Here is a 17,157-nt window from a genome sequence, read left to right on the forward strand (position 1 = left end):
TCTTAAATATTACGAAAACAAAATTTCAAGAGATTCGAATGTAATGTGTTGGATAACACGTATGTTTTAAAAACTAATAGCAATTTCTGAAATCAATCTGTCGTGTGCGATTGGAAAGGAGATTCGATGTGCGCATTTGTTAAAGACAAAATAATAATTGGCAGAAACAGAGATTAGAAGGAGAAAAAGAATTATATGTATAGTTATCTCCAATTCTCGCAATTAGAAATTATGGAATAAGTAATATTTATCCAAAGACATCAATGATGAATGTAACAAAATAAAATGGTCAGTTACCTCGTCATAATCGCTATGCATTCCGTTGTTTAGTACATCACATAGGATGCTTGCGAAGAAATTTTAGGCGCAATACAAATGTGATACATTTACGTGTACGAATTCTTGTGTCTCGTGGCTTTCAATCGAATTATTCAATTGTAGCAATATTAAACATATCTCTGTGCGAAATAGAACGTCCTTAAAATATGAGATATCTGAAAAAAAAATTAATTATGAAAGAAAATCTATAAAGCATATATAGGAATAATAAAAATTGATGCGAACGAAATGCGGATCCCTTACGGATTAAATAATCCAAATGTTACTTCTCTCTACTTTACTATTATGTAAGTCTTCAAAGTTTAGATAATAAATCACTTTTGATTCTCCTCATTTATACTTATTAATGTACACTTTCCTCTTAACGTCCTTTTATGTTGTATCGTACAATGTATAGCTACAAAATGCAAATTATATCGATAATGTTTCTGAAATACGGCGAGATAAAGAGAGATCGGACCGCGCAATAAATGCATTGGCAAATTTCGTAAAGTTCACTTTATATTTATAAACACATTTTATTTGTTCGTATGTATATCGTTAATAAATGGTGATATAATAATGACAATGAAATGTATAGCGCCGAGCATAAAACGAGCAGTCATATTATAATTATTAATATTCCTCTTATAATAATCTTACTGTATTGGGTGGGCCTATATACCTACTGTGCTTGCAACGTTATGGTCTTGTCCAAATGTTTTTCTTTCATTCTCTAATTTATATTATTTATACGTACGTAATAATCCATAATAATATGTAACCACAGGTGAAAACATATGCGTCGTTCTATATAGGTATAAACAGCATCATCCACTAATCTTTTTTTCCATTTTTTCCATTACGCGTGTATGTGTATGTGTGTGTGTATGTATGTGTGTGATCATAATCGTTATTAATATAATATATAGTAAGTTACTTAAATTGTAATTATATATCTTCGTGTCTTCGTGGAATATGTTCAGCTGCCGTAGAAAAACCACTACAGCCGCTACACATTTTGTTCGTAGAAAAACTTCAATTCCCGTTATACATCAAATGTCGATTTTCGATGCGTGAAAGACACTTTGTATATACGCAAGGTAATTTTCATTATCATTTCTTAACACGTTCGAAAAATCGTATCAATAAAATACGTGGGCAGCACAGTGTTTTGAGTACCAAAGGAAAAAAAGAGATCAAAACATTACCTGTGCCTCTTTGCTAAGAGAAAGAAAAAAAAACAAGATGTATGTAGGGAACACAAGGGACGGTGGACGAAGGGGGAGGAGAGAGGGGGACGAATTATTACGACTCCGCTATACGAATGGCATCTTCGCGACCGATCTGCATTCGCGCGCGTCTACGTAATATAGATATATTTATATAATATACAAATAATATAGTAAAATAATAATATATGTGTGCCGTTCATCGCGAGTCTACTTTATATTCCCGTTCACGTCTAAAATATCATCGTAAAAAAAGATCTGCAAAAAAAGAATTCAATTAGTCTCGTACGAAATATACAGGAATATAAGTATCGTCGTTGAAGTAAAATTTGATTACTTGCGCGCTTGATGATGCTGAAATGCAAACGGGATTGCGGCCGAGTACGGAAGAGTGGTTATCGAGAGCTACTTTTCCACGTACGACGACTCGTCAACTCCATTTGCATTCTACATTAGGCTGTCTGAGGACATCCGTTGCTAGCTGGTCAATTGGCGTGACTCGATTTCCGATTCGATTGTTTAGAAGAACGCGAGAGAAGCAATTCAAGTCACAATCGATGACCTGATACTAATTTTTTTTCTTTTTCGCGTATAGACATCGTATTTCGTTTGCTTACTATCAATTATTAATATTATTATTGTTGTCAATCTTATTAATATTATCGTTATTTTATTATTAGTGCATTATCATTAATATATTATCGTTAATTAATAATAAAAGTATCGGATCGCAACGATATCTCCTCAGATATTATTTCAACAGACAATTTCTCTGTGATACGTCATTAATAAAAAATCTCGTTATACTCTACAAAATCTTTTTAAAAACTTCATGTAACGCGATGAGCGAAAGTAAAAATGCGCGATAGATATATACGTATAAACATAAAAAAATATGGACTAAATCAAAGAAGAAAAAAACATTGCGTTACGTTGCGCACAGAACGCAAGGTAACTATGCACAGCAAGGATCATCGAAAGAAGCGAAGTAGGACGTTCTTCGTCCGAGGAACGAGAATCGGTATAATCCTACCCTCGCTTCTTCTTCTTCTTCTTCTTCTTCTTCTTCTTCCACAACTACTTGTATCTTATAGCGTACGCTATATTGCATTTGGCCACTGTCGACAAAGAGATCCCAGCTGCGTCAGACTATTGCAGTTCGTATATTGCAATCCTACGTTTCTAATGACTTATGAGATAGCCCCGTTTTTCGTTTGTCCTTAGCAGAGCAGAGAAAGGGCGTGGGTTAAAGAGAATAGTCGCTCCATCTTCGTGTGTGTTTCGAGTGTGTCAATGTGAAATAACGCGTGACGCGTATTGAACGTATATAAACGAAGTATTAACATTATGAGTCTATTAATATCTATACGTATAAGTAGAGAGCTCTAATCCAGAACTTTATCTCTCTCTCTCTCTCTTTCTCGCTTTCTTCTTCTCTTTCTCGCATACACGCACACATACGCACTCTCTTTTACTCTTTCGTTCATTCTCTATCTCGCTTTCTTTCTCTCTCTTTCATACGCGCGCACATACACACACACATACCATCTCTCACTTCCGGTATCTCCCTACTCTTCTCGTATTTTCTATACCATTCTCGTCTCTGACATCGTCGCACATTCTCGCAACATCCACGCATACGCATACGCACATTCTTGCTCATCATCAACCATTCCCCCTCTCTCTTTCCTTCTCTCTTTCTCTTCCCCCTCTCTCTTTCTCTCTCTCTCACACACACATATACTTTCTCTCTCACTCTCTCCCTCTCTTGCTTTCTTTTCATTCATCAGCACGCACCTTTGCGACTCTTCGCCTTTAAATCACTTATTACTTCCCTCTACAACGAGACCGCTTATTTGCCGTCTTTCTCTTTTTCTTTGTTCTCGTCAACCTCCTTATCCTTCTCAACTTCCTTTTCCTCCTTATCCGCCTTCTCTTTGTCGCCCTCTTTCTCCTCCTTAGACTCTTTGGACTCCTTCGCCTCTTCTTTACCCTCCTTCTCCTCCTGCTTTTCAGGCTTCGGCAGATGAGTGTTCATGTCCAGACTGGAGCAGATTTCATCCCAATCCGGGAAGCATCGTTCCTTGACGCGCGAGCAATGGCCGACCAAGTTGGGACAGTTCTCTACCATGTAATCTCGCAGGCTGTAGGGCGTGTCTTTGTCGATGTATAAGATTTGAGCGAGATGCGCGAACGCCACCACGTCCATCTGCACAACAAAGACATACGTCGTAAAACCCGTCGAGGCGGGACCCGATTATACAAATTGATAATCGTATCAATCTCATATCTTAACATAAACATAATTCATACTTGTAGGTTGTTCTTGTTCAAAATAATTTTTCATAAAGTGTATATATATATATATATATATATATATATATGTATATGACTCACTAAAATTACTGATTTATAATATTCTTTACAGCCTTAATGGATATTTGCTCAGTCTGATATTTCATTTTGAAGTTTTTCCACTTTAATGATCCCGCTTTATCGCACATACGAGCAGCACAAGTGCTCACCGATATTCATCTCCGGTGTAGTATTACAAGTAATCGAGGGCATCTCGTTTACAGGAGAGGCAAAATAACACCGTATTTATCGTTGCAAAACGCGAGGTGCCTCTCGCTTGCGACAGGCAGATGCGTCAGCGGATTAACGGATTAACACTTACGGTAGTCGGCTCGTCCCCGAAGAAGAACGGCTTGTCGGCCAGCGTGTCCGAGAGCACCTTCAGGTCGGTGCAGCCAAACTGGGACACCTCCTCCGCACTGTGCACCCCCATTCCTTGAGCCTTCACTTTCCTCGCACCCTGCAACCAATCCAACTACCATCTCACTACAAATGGTCACCATGCTTTGTTCTACGCTTACGTTTCCCACTTCTATGATATACCTCAGCTACCACATTCATAGACATCTATGGCTATACAAGCGCAATTTGCACTCCAAGCGAATATACTATGAATGATTGGGAATAGCATGAAGTTACAACTGTGATAACGTGTAAGCAGCGAAACTTGGTCGAAGTAAAATCCAACATAAACGTTGTTATTTTTTTTCGCATCTATACTTTGTTAGTAAGATATTTGATTCGAAATTGATAACTCACTTTGTATAATAAATTTGAGTTTCATATGGTCATCCTTATATTCCATATTATTATCTAGACAAGAATCACCTCGACCAGGACTCAAGAATTAAAATGATTAATGTCGATGATGATGTTGGCTTTGGTTACTTAAAGCCTAACGCTTTTATCGAGAGAAATATGTGCAATGGCAAAACTACAATTAGTATTTACACGAATGCAATTGTGAATGCACATGCATGGCTAATCGTAAAAATGTGGAATATCGTGCGTTTTGAAAAAAATGCGAACAAACAAAGGGAAAATTCCTTTTTTCTTCGCATACAGCATACATCATTGTTATATATGTATATATAATTATGAAAATACAATGTGGAATATAATTATGAAAATATGTAAACAAGTAACGTGAAAACCAAGGAGAAAAAACGTAAAGAGATGCGAATGAAACGTGAATTTATTGCAATTGAACGGTCGGGGACCGTGATAAAATGTGAGAATGATCATTCAGTGAGTCTAACAATAAAACGTCCAAGTTGTATGCTAGGTCACACCGATATCACGCCGGCGAACGATAGACGAAACTTACCTTGCGTCCGAACGTGAGCTTGAAGAAGAAGTTGAGAATCGCATTCGGTATACGTGATCCCAGGGCGAGCTGCAGATTGACCTTGTAGCCCTTCAGCACTTGATCCAAATTCTTCGTGCGCCAGCACGCGACGACCCAAACGAGATGATTCTCGATCATGGATATCATGGCGTGAGAGACGCTTCGCTGCTCGGACGTGAGACCGGCGTCGAGATCCTTCCCGAATTTCTGGCTCAGTTCCCGCAGGATGATGGTGCTATCGGCGATCTCCTCGCCGTTCAGTTCAACGAACGGCAGCTGGCCCTTCTTGGAGCGGAATTTCATCTTGTGATCAACATTCTGAAACCAAAAAAATCGTCAATCTCAATTTATTCAAGTAGCGTAAATAATTATATTAAAAAAAATATATATATATTATTATATATATAATATATATAAAAAATATATTATAATATATACTATAATATATATATTATAATTATAATTAATGATATTAATTAAAACATAGTTTTCGAGGTATTTCAAAAATGTGCTAAAGCCATCTGAAATAGATTTAAAATTGGCATCTAATTGTAAAAATTTTTCAGCGTTTGGGCTTTCGCGTCTCTGACGTCACAATTTAATATGCGCCAGCGGCGAGGATCCTTTTCCTCGAATTGATTTTTTTAAACCGTAGCGTAGGAAAATTTGATTTTCTACACGAATAATTTGAAAATTGCCAGCTGGATTTTTTAAATCAATATTTTGCTTTTATATCGACTCAAATTATAAAAGTGCCAACTTCTCTACACGATTCTTCGTCATTGTGCGTAATAAATAACTAAGACGGACAGGCATAGGCACCTATACTCTCGCAAAGTACATGCTCTATTTATAGACCTACCGCGTTAAACGCATAAGTGGGATATCGTGGTTTTCACAGGTGAATCAGCTTATTACGTCTAATCTGTCAAGTTGTTTCACGCGACGATATCACGGGGGTGTCTCGGATTTTTTCACGAATGTTCTTACAATAAATGTACAGACTATTTTTTTTATCTCAAAAGATAACGTCATAAGATTTTTGTTATTTGGTATAAAATATAAATACGATATAAACGGTGAATAATATATATTAATAATATACAGATATTAATATATTGAATAATTTGAATAGTAAAGTAAATGTTTAAAGAAAAACTCTGAAAATGAACTGAAAAACAAGTCGAGTGCTTATTAAAGCGTAAAATTTAATTTGTTGTTCTCTCTTGTAGCAATCAACTGTTTCGTAATATAATTATCTTATAATTTCTCGGTGATGTAAAACAAATTCTATATTCGTTAATTTGTTATAATTATATTAAAGAGTAATATATTCGTGAATTTAAATCAATTTAAATCCAAATATACCATACAATATTTCTAGAATGTAAAAATACTAGATACACAAAAAAAAAAGATATTTATAAATATCTTCTAATTCAGTATAATCATATGATCAACGAAAAAGAATATTGTTCTCATGATTAGAATTATAGTATAAATATAAATAAATACGCAGAGATATGAGAATATTTTAAATAGGATTTCTCCGTAACACTTAAGTAGTAATATGTTGTGTGCCTCTCTTCTCTCTTGCATAATTTACTATGTGGATCAAGTATTTCGTGCTCGTAAAATATGGAGGAACATTCGCAGTCAAAGTCAAACGAGCGGAAGAGTATATATGGACTTTACTAATGTAATAATGTCATCCCGCACGAGACTCGCTCGGCAAATCGAGATGGAAATAAAAAAAAAGAGAGAGAGAGAGAAAGAGGAGTAAATCGCACGGTAAGTTTTGAGTAAGAGCTTAAGCGAGAAACGGGATTAAAGCGTGTTTGCGTGCGTGTGCACGATGTGAGAAATAAACGAGAGAACGAGGTGAAACGAGCAAAACTCGGAAGAGCGAACTCGAAACAAACAGAAAAGAAAGGATGCACCGCGAAGAAGCCAATTACGGAGCCGACACGTAAACGTCAAAACAAGACGAGGACCATAATGCGTGAAATCTAGCCGAGCTAAGAATGAGAGTAATCATGGAGATTCAGGGGACAATGAGAGCATTGGAATCGCTAAAAAAAATTAAGCGTTTGCTCTCCTTTTGAATAAACACTGAAATTTATCTGTATGTGTAATATAAAAAAAATTAAATTAAAGAAATTTTTAATTGTGCCTTCCCACTCCTGAAAAAAATCCTACGAATGCCCATGACTCGTAAACATCAAAACAAGCCAAGGACTACAAAATGTGAAAGCTCTCCTTTTGGAAAAAAAATGATTTGCATTATTAATAAAAAAAAATTTTAAATAACAAAATAAAAAAAATAAAAAACGAGAAATGAGAAAAAAAATATTAATCACGCTCCCCTTGGTGAAAATTCTGCTAACGTCCATGAGAGTAATACTAGAAAAAATCCATGGGATCCGACGACACGACGAGGAAAGCAACAACCATATAACACAGTGGCGAGAGATCCATTGCTCCAGTTTTAACCCCTTCGAAGTCGGATGCGACGACAAGATCGATGAGGGTTATAGCAGAGAAGCGTGTGCATATAATACGCGCGTGTCGGGGCTGTATAGGGGTCAGTCAGAATGCTGACACACGTGTATTTGCCCAAATGAGTCATTCTCCTCCCTTTTGTGCCCGTTTTACTCTTTCGTATATTTTTATTTTATAATCCTCTCTCGAAATATTCCACTCTCTCGTCGGGGGTTCCCTGTTTTCACGGAGGGCGTAAACGAAATTCTTTCACTCTCTTTTTTTAAATTATTTATGAAATTCAGTAGCGATATCAGTGCGTGTGTGATATTTGAAATTTTCACGGAATATGCTTATTATCCTTATTATTCAGTCGAGCTATTTGCATTTTTGATTTCAACGTGAATAACGTCGATAACGGGGATGTAGAGTTGCGCAGGACGGGGTTGTTTGCCTCGAACGCCCTGCGGCCTCTGCCCTCGATGCAACACATTGACCTCCCTATTACATCATGCTTATTATTCATCGAAATCCTTTACATATATTCGGCTCCGATACGATAACTATGATAATGCTACATAGAATATCTGCACATCGCATCTTCGACATAATACAGCGAGATTTCTATTGTATTACATCATGTTTATGTAACGTGTATTCATATTTTTGTATATTTTTCGGGAGGCTCCCAGATTGGTAGAAAAAAGAGCTCCAAATAATAGAACTCTATCTATAAATAAAATCGAACCTATTCTATTATTTATTATTTATAGAAATTCTTTTCATAGTTTTTAGTAAGATTTGTGACACATTTTAGACGTACGAGATGTTGTTTTATTCTATTTGATCGAAATTGTTTCAAATTCTCAGTAATATATATGATAATAAAATACAACCTTGTCGTTCTCATAGTTTCGAAATATTTGTAATATTTTACGTGGATTATCCCATCGATACTATATCTCCATTATATAATCAAAGTATTCAAACAAATTCAAACTATTCAGACAAATTGTCTGTCGAAACCCTCTACACATTTTTCACTCCGATAGATATTAAATGTCGAGCGAAATAATCCAAGACAAAGAGAAGATATTGAGCTCTTTATCGGAGCGAAAAAAACATTTTAAAATACAATTTATCGTCTTATTATTCGAATAAAAAAATAATATTCCACGGAGAAAAAGTTACGTTACCCTCGAATATATCGGAAAGAATATTCCTGCAAATATTATTTAACTGAACCTGTTATATCGAAATACTCCAATTCCTTTCGATAAAAAATTAAGAGTTTCTCTGTTCAATATCTACCAGATATAAAATATGTTCCATTAATTTTACTATGTACATATTAATATTTTTTTAGTGTGGTATATTAATCAGAGACTCTTATAAAATTTTTCCAATACCATACTGTTCCACGATTATCATAATTTCCATGATAAATTCTAACAGAAAATTCTCTCCGTGTAAAAAATTAATAAACGAAGGAGAGAATACAAGAGTACTAATATACCAAAAAAAGAGTATTATATCTTCAAAATATATTCAATATATATTTTCAATATTTTTATATATATAATCACATTTTTTTAATTCTAAGAATCTCTCATCTTTAAATTTTCTGAAAAAAATAAAAAAAAAATAAAAAAAACTAAAGAGAGTCGAATAAATCGCGAATGAAAAAATGGGATACAGAATCCAGCTTCCCTTAAATCTTATTTAGACAGACTCTCAACGAGTACTCGCGGGGCAGGGCGGATCCGCGACTCGACGTGACGCGGAGAAGCCAAAAGAAACGGACGAAGGGTGGCTCGAGCCAGAGCCGGCTCGGCGCGCAAGAGGGAGAGAACAAGCGAGCGGAGGACGATGAACTCGAGCGCGGCAGCAGCTTCCGTCGCCTGGCAACGCGCGTCCCCACTTTGGCGTCTCCCACCGGGCGCAACGTCACACCTACATCGCGTACACATGTATGCACCCACACACCCACACGCGTACATGTCATCGTCAGTATGCATGCACCCGTCTCGTGCATGTGTCCGCGTGCACGTATATGTCGCGTGTCGGTGGTCGTGACGCTCTCTCTCTCTTTTTATCTCGCTCCCTCGTCCCCATCGTCGTTGTAGTAGTCACCCTCGTTGATCGTAGTCGTGGCTGCCGCCGTTTGCGCTGATATTGATCGCGCGGGATGGTGCTGCGAACCGCCGCCGCTTGCGCGATGTAAGAGCACGTATCGCGCGGAGAATCGCCGCCGAAAAACTAGTCTCGATCGCGGAGCACAAGGCAAACGGGGAGAGAGAGAGAGATAAAAATAGAGATATAGAGAGAGAGAGAGAGGAATAAATTTGTCTGTACACGGACAGATGTTTTCCAGGGTCAAAGTTCGGCCCGCTATCGATTAGACGTTCGAACTATTTGGGTTAAGTTAGGTCCAGGTAAAGCGAAACGTCGAACAACGAGGAACGTAATATATTATCTGAATGCTTCGATATATTTTTTTTCAATCGTATTTTTAATTAAAATTCCAAGAGTCTCTCCTCTTTAATTTTCGAAAAAAAAAGTCGAGAGGGTCGAGTTAAAAAATAGGTATACAGATTCTACCTTCCCTTTAATCTTATTTAGATAGACGGATTAGATGTAATGCGACAGTTTGTGCAAAAAATGCATTTAACAAATATACGTATACATGTTTTTTTTTATTCATATTTTATTAAAATTTTAAGAGTCTCTCCTCTTTAAATTTTCTGGAAAAAAAACTTACGAGTCGAGAGAGTCGAAAAATCGCGAAATGAAAAAATAGATGAATTCTACCTTCTCTTTATTTAACTAGAGGGTCGATCAGATAATAACGTGACAGTTTGTGCAAAAAAAAAATGCAATTTAACAAACTGCGCAAAAATAAATAAATGGCAATTTATCGTACCCGAAAAAAATATACTCAATATATTTTTCGACATATAGATTTTTTCAATCATATTTTTATTTAAAATTCCTAGAGTATCTCTTCTTTAAATTTTCCGGGGGAAAAAACGAGTCAAGGGAATCGAATTAAAAAATAAGTACAAAATCTACCTTCCCTTTATTGAAATAAAAGGTCGATCAGATAAAATAACGCGACAGTTTATGCAAAAAAAAAATGCATTTAACAAACTGCGCAAAAATCAATAAAACGCAGTTTATACGGTAGCCGAAAAAATGATAGGATAAAATGCTGGAGGTGCTATTATGTCCGGTTTGGCCGGAAGGGAAAATTTCTAGGTATATAACAGAGCGGCTATAATGCGTCTTCGTTCCGATGAGAAGCTATAAATTAAGCTCGGTCCACGACGCGACACGCGACAATACTACGACGCGCAATCTATGCATATATCCGATCCCTCATTCATCCTAATGGACTAGAAGCATACTGTTTCCACGCCACGTTACGTCGGTCGATGCGTTCCGACGCAACGCGACGGATGTCGCTTGCAAGATTTGCATATGTATATGCGCTATAGACGTACTGTGCGTCGCGTGGCACAGTATAATTGGCTACTTACCGCTGCCCACGGCGAGGACGTACGTCAAATACCCATTTCGCGAAACACACGTATACGCAGTCTTAAACGATTTTTCAATTAGCTAGATAGAAATACACTGAAAAAAAATTGTTGAATTCAAATAAGTATATTTATTTCTTTCAATACTGCCTAATGAATTATTTATTTGAAGCTAATAATATTGATTTGATACGAAAAATATTTATTTATTTCAAATAAATGATTCATTTGGGAGTGTTCAAATAAATATTTATTAATTTAGTCATTTTTTTCAGTGCATATGAGATAAAAATATGTAAATTCACATCTTACTTTGTTAGATAAGATGTAGATTTTATTTTCAATATGTCTAGCTAAATGATAAAATTATAATTTTTTCTATTATCTAGATATACTATATTTAAAATAAAATCTTATATGACCATTTTCATCTAGATAATAAAATATATTCGCGCAAGAAAAAACTTTCCTCCTTCTGTTCTTTCTTTCATCGTGAAAGAGATTTCTCGTTCGGCTTTTTAAGTTGACGGAATTTTTTAACGCTTGACCTTTCGACACATTTATATTTACGGTGACCATTTTTTCTTTAAAAAAATAAAGGACTAACTTGAAAGTTTTAGAGCTTTGTTTCAAGATGTTTCTAAATCACTTTGTGACAAAGTTACCACACTTCTACATTTAAAATTCAAATTCGTCTTGAGATTGATAAGAAAAAAGGATAACTGTGATTCTATCACGTATTTTTTTAATTTGAAACTCATTGACTCATTACAAATATTTAATGTCGCTCTCGCAGGAAAAGCTATACATTTGTCGATTGCTTTCGTAAAACTTCAAATGTTAGTATGACATTTGAAACGCCAAGTAAAAAATAAAGAACAACATTTAAAAGAAAGTACAAAATTAAATTTTGAGAAAATAAATAAATCTAGAATCTAAAGGACAGCTAGTTGAAAAAAAGAATTGTCCTCTGAAATAAAGAACAAATGGTCATCATGTACGGAGAGAATTTTTTCTTAAAATTTACCCTGAAAATTATGGATTAATATGCACAATAAAAAATATTAATATCTACCACAATAAGATATAAAATATGTTCGATAAATTTTTCTATGTACATGAAATATTTACTATAAAATTCTTTCAATACCATATTGTCCCACGATTTTCAGGATAAATTCTAAGAGAAAATTATCTCTGTGTAGTTATATCGTAAAGAGGAAACGAAAGAGATGTTGTTCAAATTTTTACTAAATGAGAAACTAATCGCAATTTATTTTTATCACGGAAATGTGACATTTTCCAGTAGGAAATTTGCAGTCAATTTATCTCGAAGAGTCGTATCGTTTTTATTTGTTAAAAATAATTTTCCCCAATAGGTGTTCCGCGATATACGTTCCTGGGTACCACACGTGACGTATGAACACTAAATGCGTTAAAGCACTCTCTCGACCAGCAGCACGGAAATAAAAGAAAAAAAAATGAGAGAGAGGAGTTGAACATAGCATAGCATCGCGGAACGTGTCGTAGGATCACGTCGCTTGGATCAAGTAGATTGCTAGCTCAGCTAGCTTACAGATAATCCTTGGCTTCTCTTCCTCGCCTACATGTATTCAAAGTGTTAGGCAGCGAATGTAAATTAATTTGTAAAGGATCGTCTTGCGCGAATAAACCTATTTTCTTGTACGACTCTGTTAAACATTTCTATACAAATAATAATAGCCATAATTTCTTTTTTTTTTTAATATTCTTGGCAGAATAAAATCGAAAAATTTAATATCATGCATTTTTATCGTTTTCTCTTTTTTTTAAATTTATTTTGTTATCGAGCAAACAGTTTCTCAGGAAAGATGATTTAAGGGTGACGTTGATTACTGCAGTTAAATAGACCGAAATAGAAAAGATCGAATCTCGAATTGACGTTGAATGCGCGCACGCGATCAATAGGCACCGACCGAGTGCATTCTTGTTTCAATAATAATCAGTCAAATTGGGAGGAACACACCACGCCTTGCATTCACGAACGGTAAATTATCTCGACATTTAACCCGTTGTTTCCTCGAGAGCGTGACACCATAAAGTCGCACAATGGGATCCGTTCATGTCGCGCGTAAACTATCTTATGAAACACGATAACCGCGTCGATATCCTTTCGTGCAATAAATAGCTCTGAATTGTCATCGTCTGCAGCCTCGAGGAAGACTTCTTCATAATCAATATTGTTGCAGTCGAAAATGGAATTTTGGTTCAATCGCAAATTTACACCGTTTATTTTATTTTTTATTTTTTTACGAAAATAAAATAAAAAACGATTGAAAACGTATTTTTTAAAAAGCATATAAAAAATTTAAAATATTTGATAATATTTTGACATTTATTTTAAATACACATGTAGTATGTTTTAGAGAGAATTTTCTCTTAGAATTTACTAAAATAAAATAAAATGTGGTATATAGATATTAATATTTAAATTGTGATAAATATTAATCGGAGAAACTCTTATGAAATTCTTCCAGTAGCATGATTTTGGGTAAATTCCAAGAGAAAATTCTCTCTGTGTATTAATTAATGTTTTAAGTTGATTTAAGTTTTATTTATATTTTAAGGTTCATTAATGGTTTTTCAAGAGATATATCAATTAGAAAACGAGAGGAAGAGAAGAGAACGCGAGAGAAAGAGCATCGGAGGATGCGCGCAGATCAGCGCGCGTCGTCTATTTTTCTATGGAGTGCAATGAACCTCTATCCTCCTCGCGAATCCCCCGGACCCGGCGTGACAGAATAAATTTCTCGCGGTCGAGGAATGTCAAGCCGGGAGAGGGAGAGAGATAGAGAGAGAGAGAAACGACCGAAGTCGTCGTTCTTCTTCCGCGCGATAAGATAAGCCGTAATGAGGTTCAATTGGAAGATTAATTAATTAAAACCTACAGTGAAGGAGTTAAATTGGACAATATTACGGACGGTATGCAGGCATATATGTGTGTGTATATATCGGAGAGAGAGAGAGAGAGAGAGCCCATTGTATATATATATGTGTTATACGAGAGCTCCGCCTGCCCATCTCGCGCCTCGCGAGATGAAGGCGAACGGGAGAAGAAAAAGAGATGACGAGGGCGCGAGGGATTTACAGCTGCCGGGATACCGAGACCCGTAATTACGTTGCGGTCGCGCCGTTGACGAACGCGAGCGTTCCTCGAGAAGCCCGACTTCGACGCTCTTGGCGCTTGAAAAAAAATTACTTAATTGTTCGAATAAATATTTATTTCGTCATTTATCTCGAAATTACATTTTCAGAGAATTTTCTCTTCAATTCGCCCTGAAAATTATGGTTTATAAAATCGTGATATAATTAATTATTGTGTGATATATATTTATAAAAAAAATTATAATTAATTATAAATGTTAATTTTGTAAAATTGATCAAACATTTTAGATCTTGTGGTAAATATTAATATCTATTACAATATAAGATGTAAAATAAAAATGCTCGGAGAAAATTAATCAGAGAACTCTTGTAAAATTACTTCCATATTGTCCCATGATTATCCTGATTTTCAGAGTGAATTCTAAGAGAAAATTTTCTCTGTGTAATAATATTGATTTTAGCTGTGAAAAATATTTACAAGAAATTCTGTCAAAACAGACAAATATTCATTTGTTTCGAACAAATGTGTAAGTGGTACCGTTTAAATAAATATTTATTTGAAAGCAATAAGTTTTTTTTTCAATGCATTTTAATTTTTAATAAAAAAAAATGCTGAAATAGATGTGGGTATACATATATATGAATTCAATTTTAATCAAATATAAATTAATTCTTCCCATCGCGGGAAGTATAAATAAAACTAATATATACATTTTTAAAAATATTATTTTTATAAAAAAATTATTTTAAAAGAACTATAAAAAAATTTAAATATATATTATAATGAATATAATAAGCCCACTTTTCATTATTATTAACTATAAATAAAACTAAAAATTAATTGACAATTAAAACATCAATTAAAAATCAATTGATAATTAAAAAAATATAAATGTACATGCATAAAATATATTGAAATCTCCCACAAACATATATAATACGTACGAAATCGTGCTCTTTCACTAAAGTATCGTACGATTGAAAGATTAATAAATGATATTAACGCCGAAGAGAGACCTTTTTGCTCTCTATCGGAAAATATACGGACGCAGACGGACTCGCGGCGCATTTTACGATTTCGCTCCGCAACGAGAAGAAAAGGAGCAAAAAGAGAGGAGAGGACAATCGCATTTCCAGGACGGAGCAATCTAGTCGCCGGCTAATGGAATGTAATAGAACGCTTGCCTAGTCACCGCCTTGCCCTCTCATCTCGTCCTGTCATCCTCCCTCTCATCTCTCTTTATCTTCGCGCGCCTCCGACGCATCCGCGGACTTTTCTCTTTGTCCACGCGCTTTGTTCTTGTTGCGAGAGATATGTGGTACGTGTGCGACTTCAGAAGTCTTTCGCCACGCTATTTTAAGCGTCGTCGCTCCCGCCCCCGCGTTTATTTCCGCCGCCTTTATTCTTATATGTAGCCGCATTTGAAATTAGTCAGCTGACGCGAGTCGCAAAAAATCATGCGTCACGACAGCCGTGAATCGGCTCGCACATTGTTATTTTCTGTCCGTATCATCGCGACAACGATGATTAAATGTATCGTCAATATTGTGACAAATTGTCCTGCTATACAGCTATCCTTGCAATTCCTGGCCGGGAACATAATGTAATCTCGAACAACAATCTCGGTAAACAAGGAGAAATTGTTATAATAATAAATATTTTTGTAAAAAAATTTTTTTTTAATGTTAATATGGATAGGGACTGAAAAATATTTAATGAAATTATTTGAAACGAATAAGATAGAAATTGAAACTCGAAGCGGGAATTAAAGAAACGAACGTGCGACGAAATGATAATTGCGATACTACTCGCCTTGAAAAATGCTGAATTGAAATTTTTTGACATATCTCGTAACATATATATCTTATCCTTTACAGCTGCGAAAGATGATAATTTAATTAGCTTGCACCTGGACTTCGGAGAATGAAATATTAGCTTCATAAGCTTCTTCATCATAATTTATATAATTATGTCGCTAGTAACATATACATTAGTATGTATCAACAAAAATTATTTAGTATGCAATTAATACTGCAATATTGTAACTACTGTTAAATGTACAGATAAGCTACTTTGTCTTCACTGATTTCGAATTTTGAAAGATATATGTATATAACCGTTTTCAAATTAATTTCTTTAGAAAAAATTGAAAACTATAGCTTAATTATAGGTATTTAATGCACGTTTAAAAATGTAAATTGAATTTTCAATAATGTAATTGAATAACAAAACATTATTTCTTTTCAGTTAATTTTAAACATATTTCACTACGAAAAAAGGCTTTGAAATTTAATTGCCAAAATAAAGAATCTTTGAAATTGAATAGCGAAAGAGGTAAATCCATTCTATTAAAATGTTCGTTTAAAAGTTGGCTAAAGTATATCAAACTTTAAACGAGAAATTCTCTTCTATTAATTAAACAATGTATTAAATTATACTTATTAAATTAATGTTAATACCGAAAATGGCGAGACACGGGTCGTCCTGTACAGAAATTCCAATATTAATAATGTAGATTAAAGGAAGAAGGGGGAACATCTAATGAGAATTATTCGATTACGTTCATTATGTTTGGGACAAGCTTATACTTTGTACGAAATACAACTCCGTGTTTCTCGATCGTGATTAATTTATCCATGACAATAATGCTATGGTGCTCCAAAACCGCAAGAGAGAGCTCGCGTTACAGAATATCGATTACGTATTAACGAAAATATAAGATACATGAATATTATCAAG

At 35.0% G+C, this 17,157-nt stretch overlaps 1 protein-coding gene across 2 annotated transcripts in view; it reads right to left on the reverse strand.

The window, feature by feature from the left end:
- Positions 1-822: 822 nt before the first annotated feature.
- The window catches only part of fax (failed axon connections), a 36,721-nt gene continuing 20,386 nt past the window's right edge, over positions 823-17,157 (reverse strand). The window contains exons 2-4 of one of the 2 annotated variants that reach the window (XM_029318269.2): positions 5,233-5,571; positions 4,228-4,365; positions 823-3,759 (exon numbers count right to left, since the gene is read on the reverse strand). In XM_029318269.2, the coding sequence (XP_029174102.1) occupies positions 3,403-3,759; positions 4,228-4,365; positions 5,233-5,571 (834 nt within the window). In that variant the 3' untranslated portion in view covers positions 823-3,402. Of the gene's footprint in view, positions 3,760-4,227; positions 4,381-5,232; positions 5,572-17,157 lie in introns of both variants that reach the window. The other variant, XM_029318268.2, reaches the window with a different exon arrangement.

The sequence above is a fragment of the Nylanderia fulva genome, unplaced genomic scaffold (assembly GCF_048542155.1).
Source record: "Nylanderia fulva isolate GAGA-0341 unplaced genomic scaffold, ASM4854215v1 Scaffold2, whole genome shotgun sequence".
Classification (NCBI taxonomy): domain Eukaryota; kingdom Metazoa; phylum Arthropoda; class Insecta; order Hymenoptera; family Formicidae; genus Nylanderia; species Nylanderia fulva.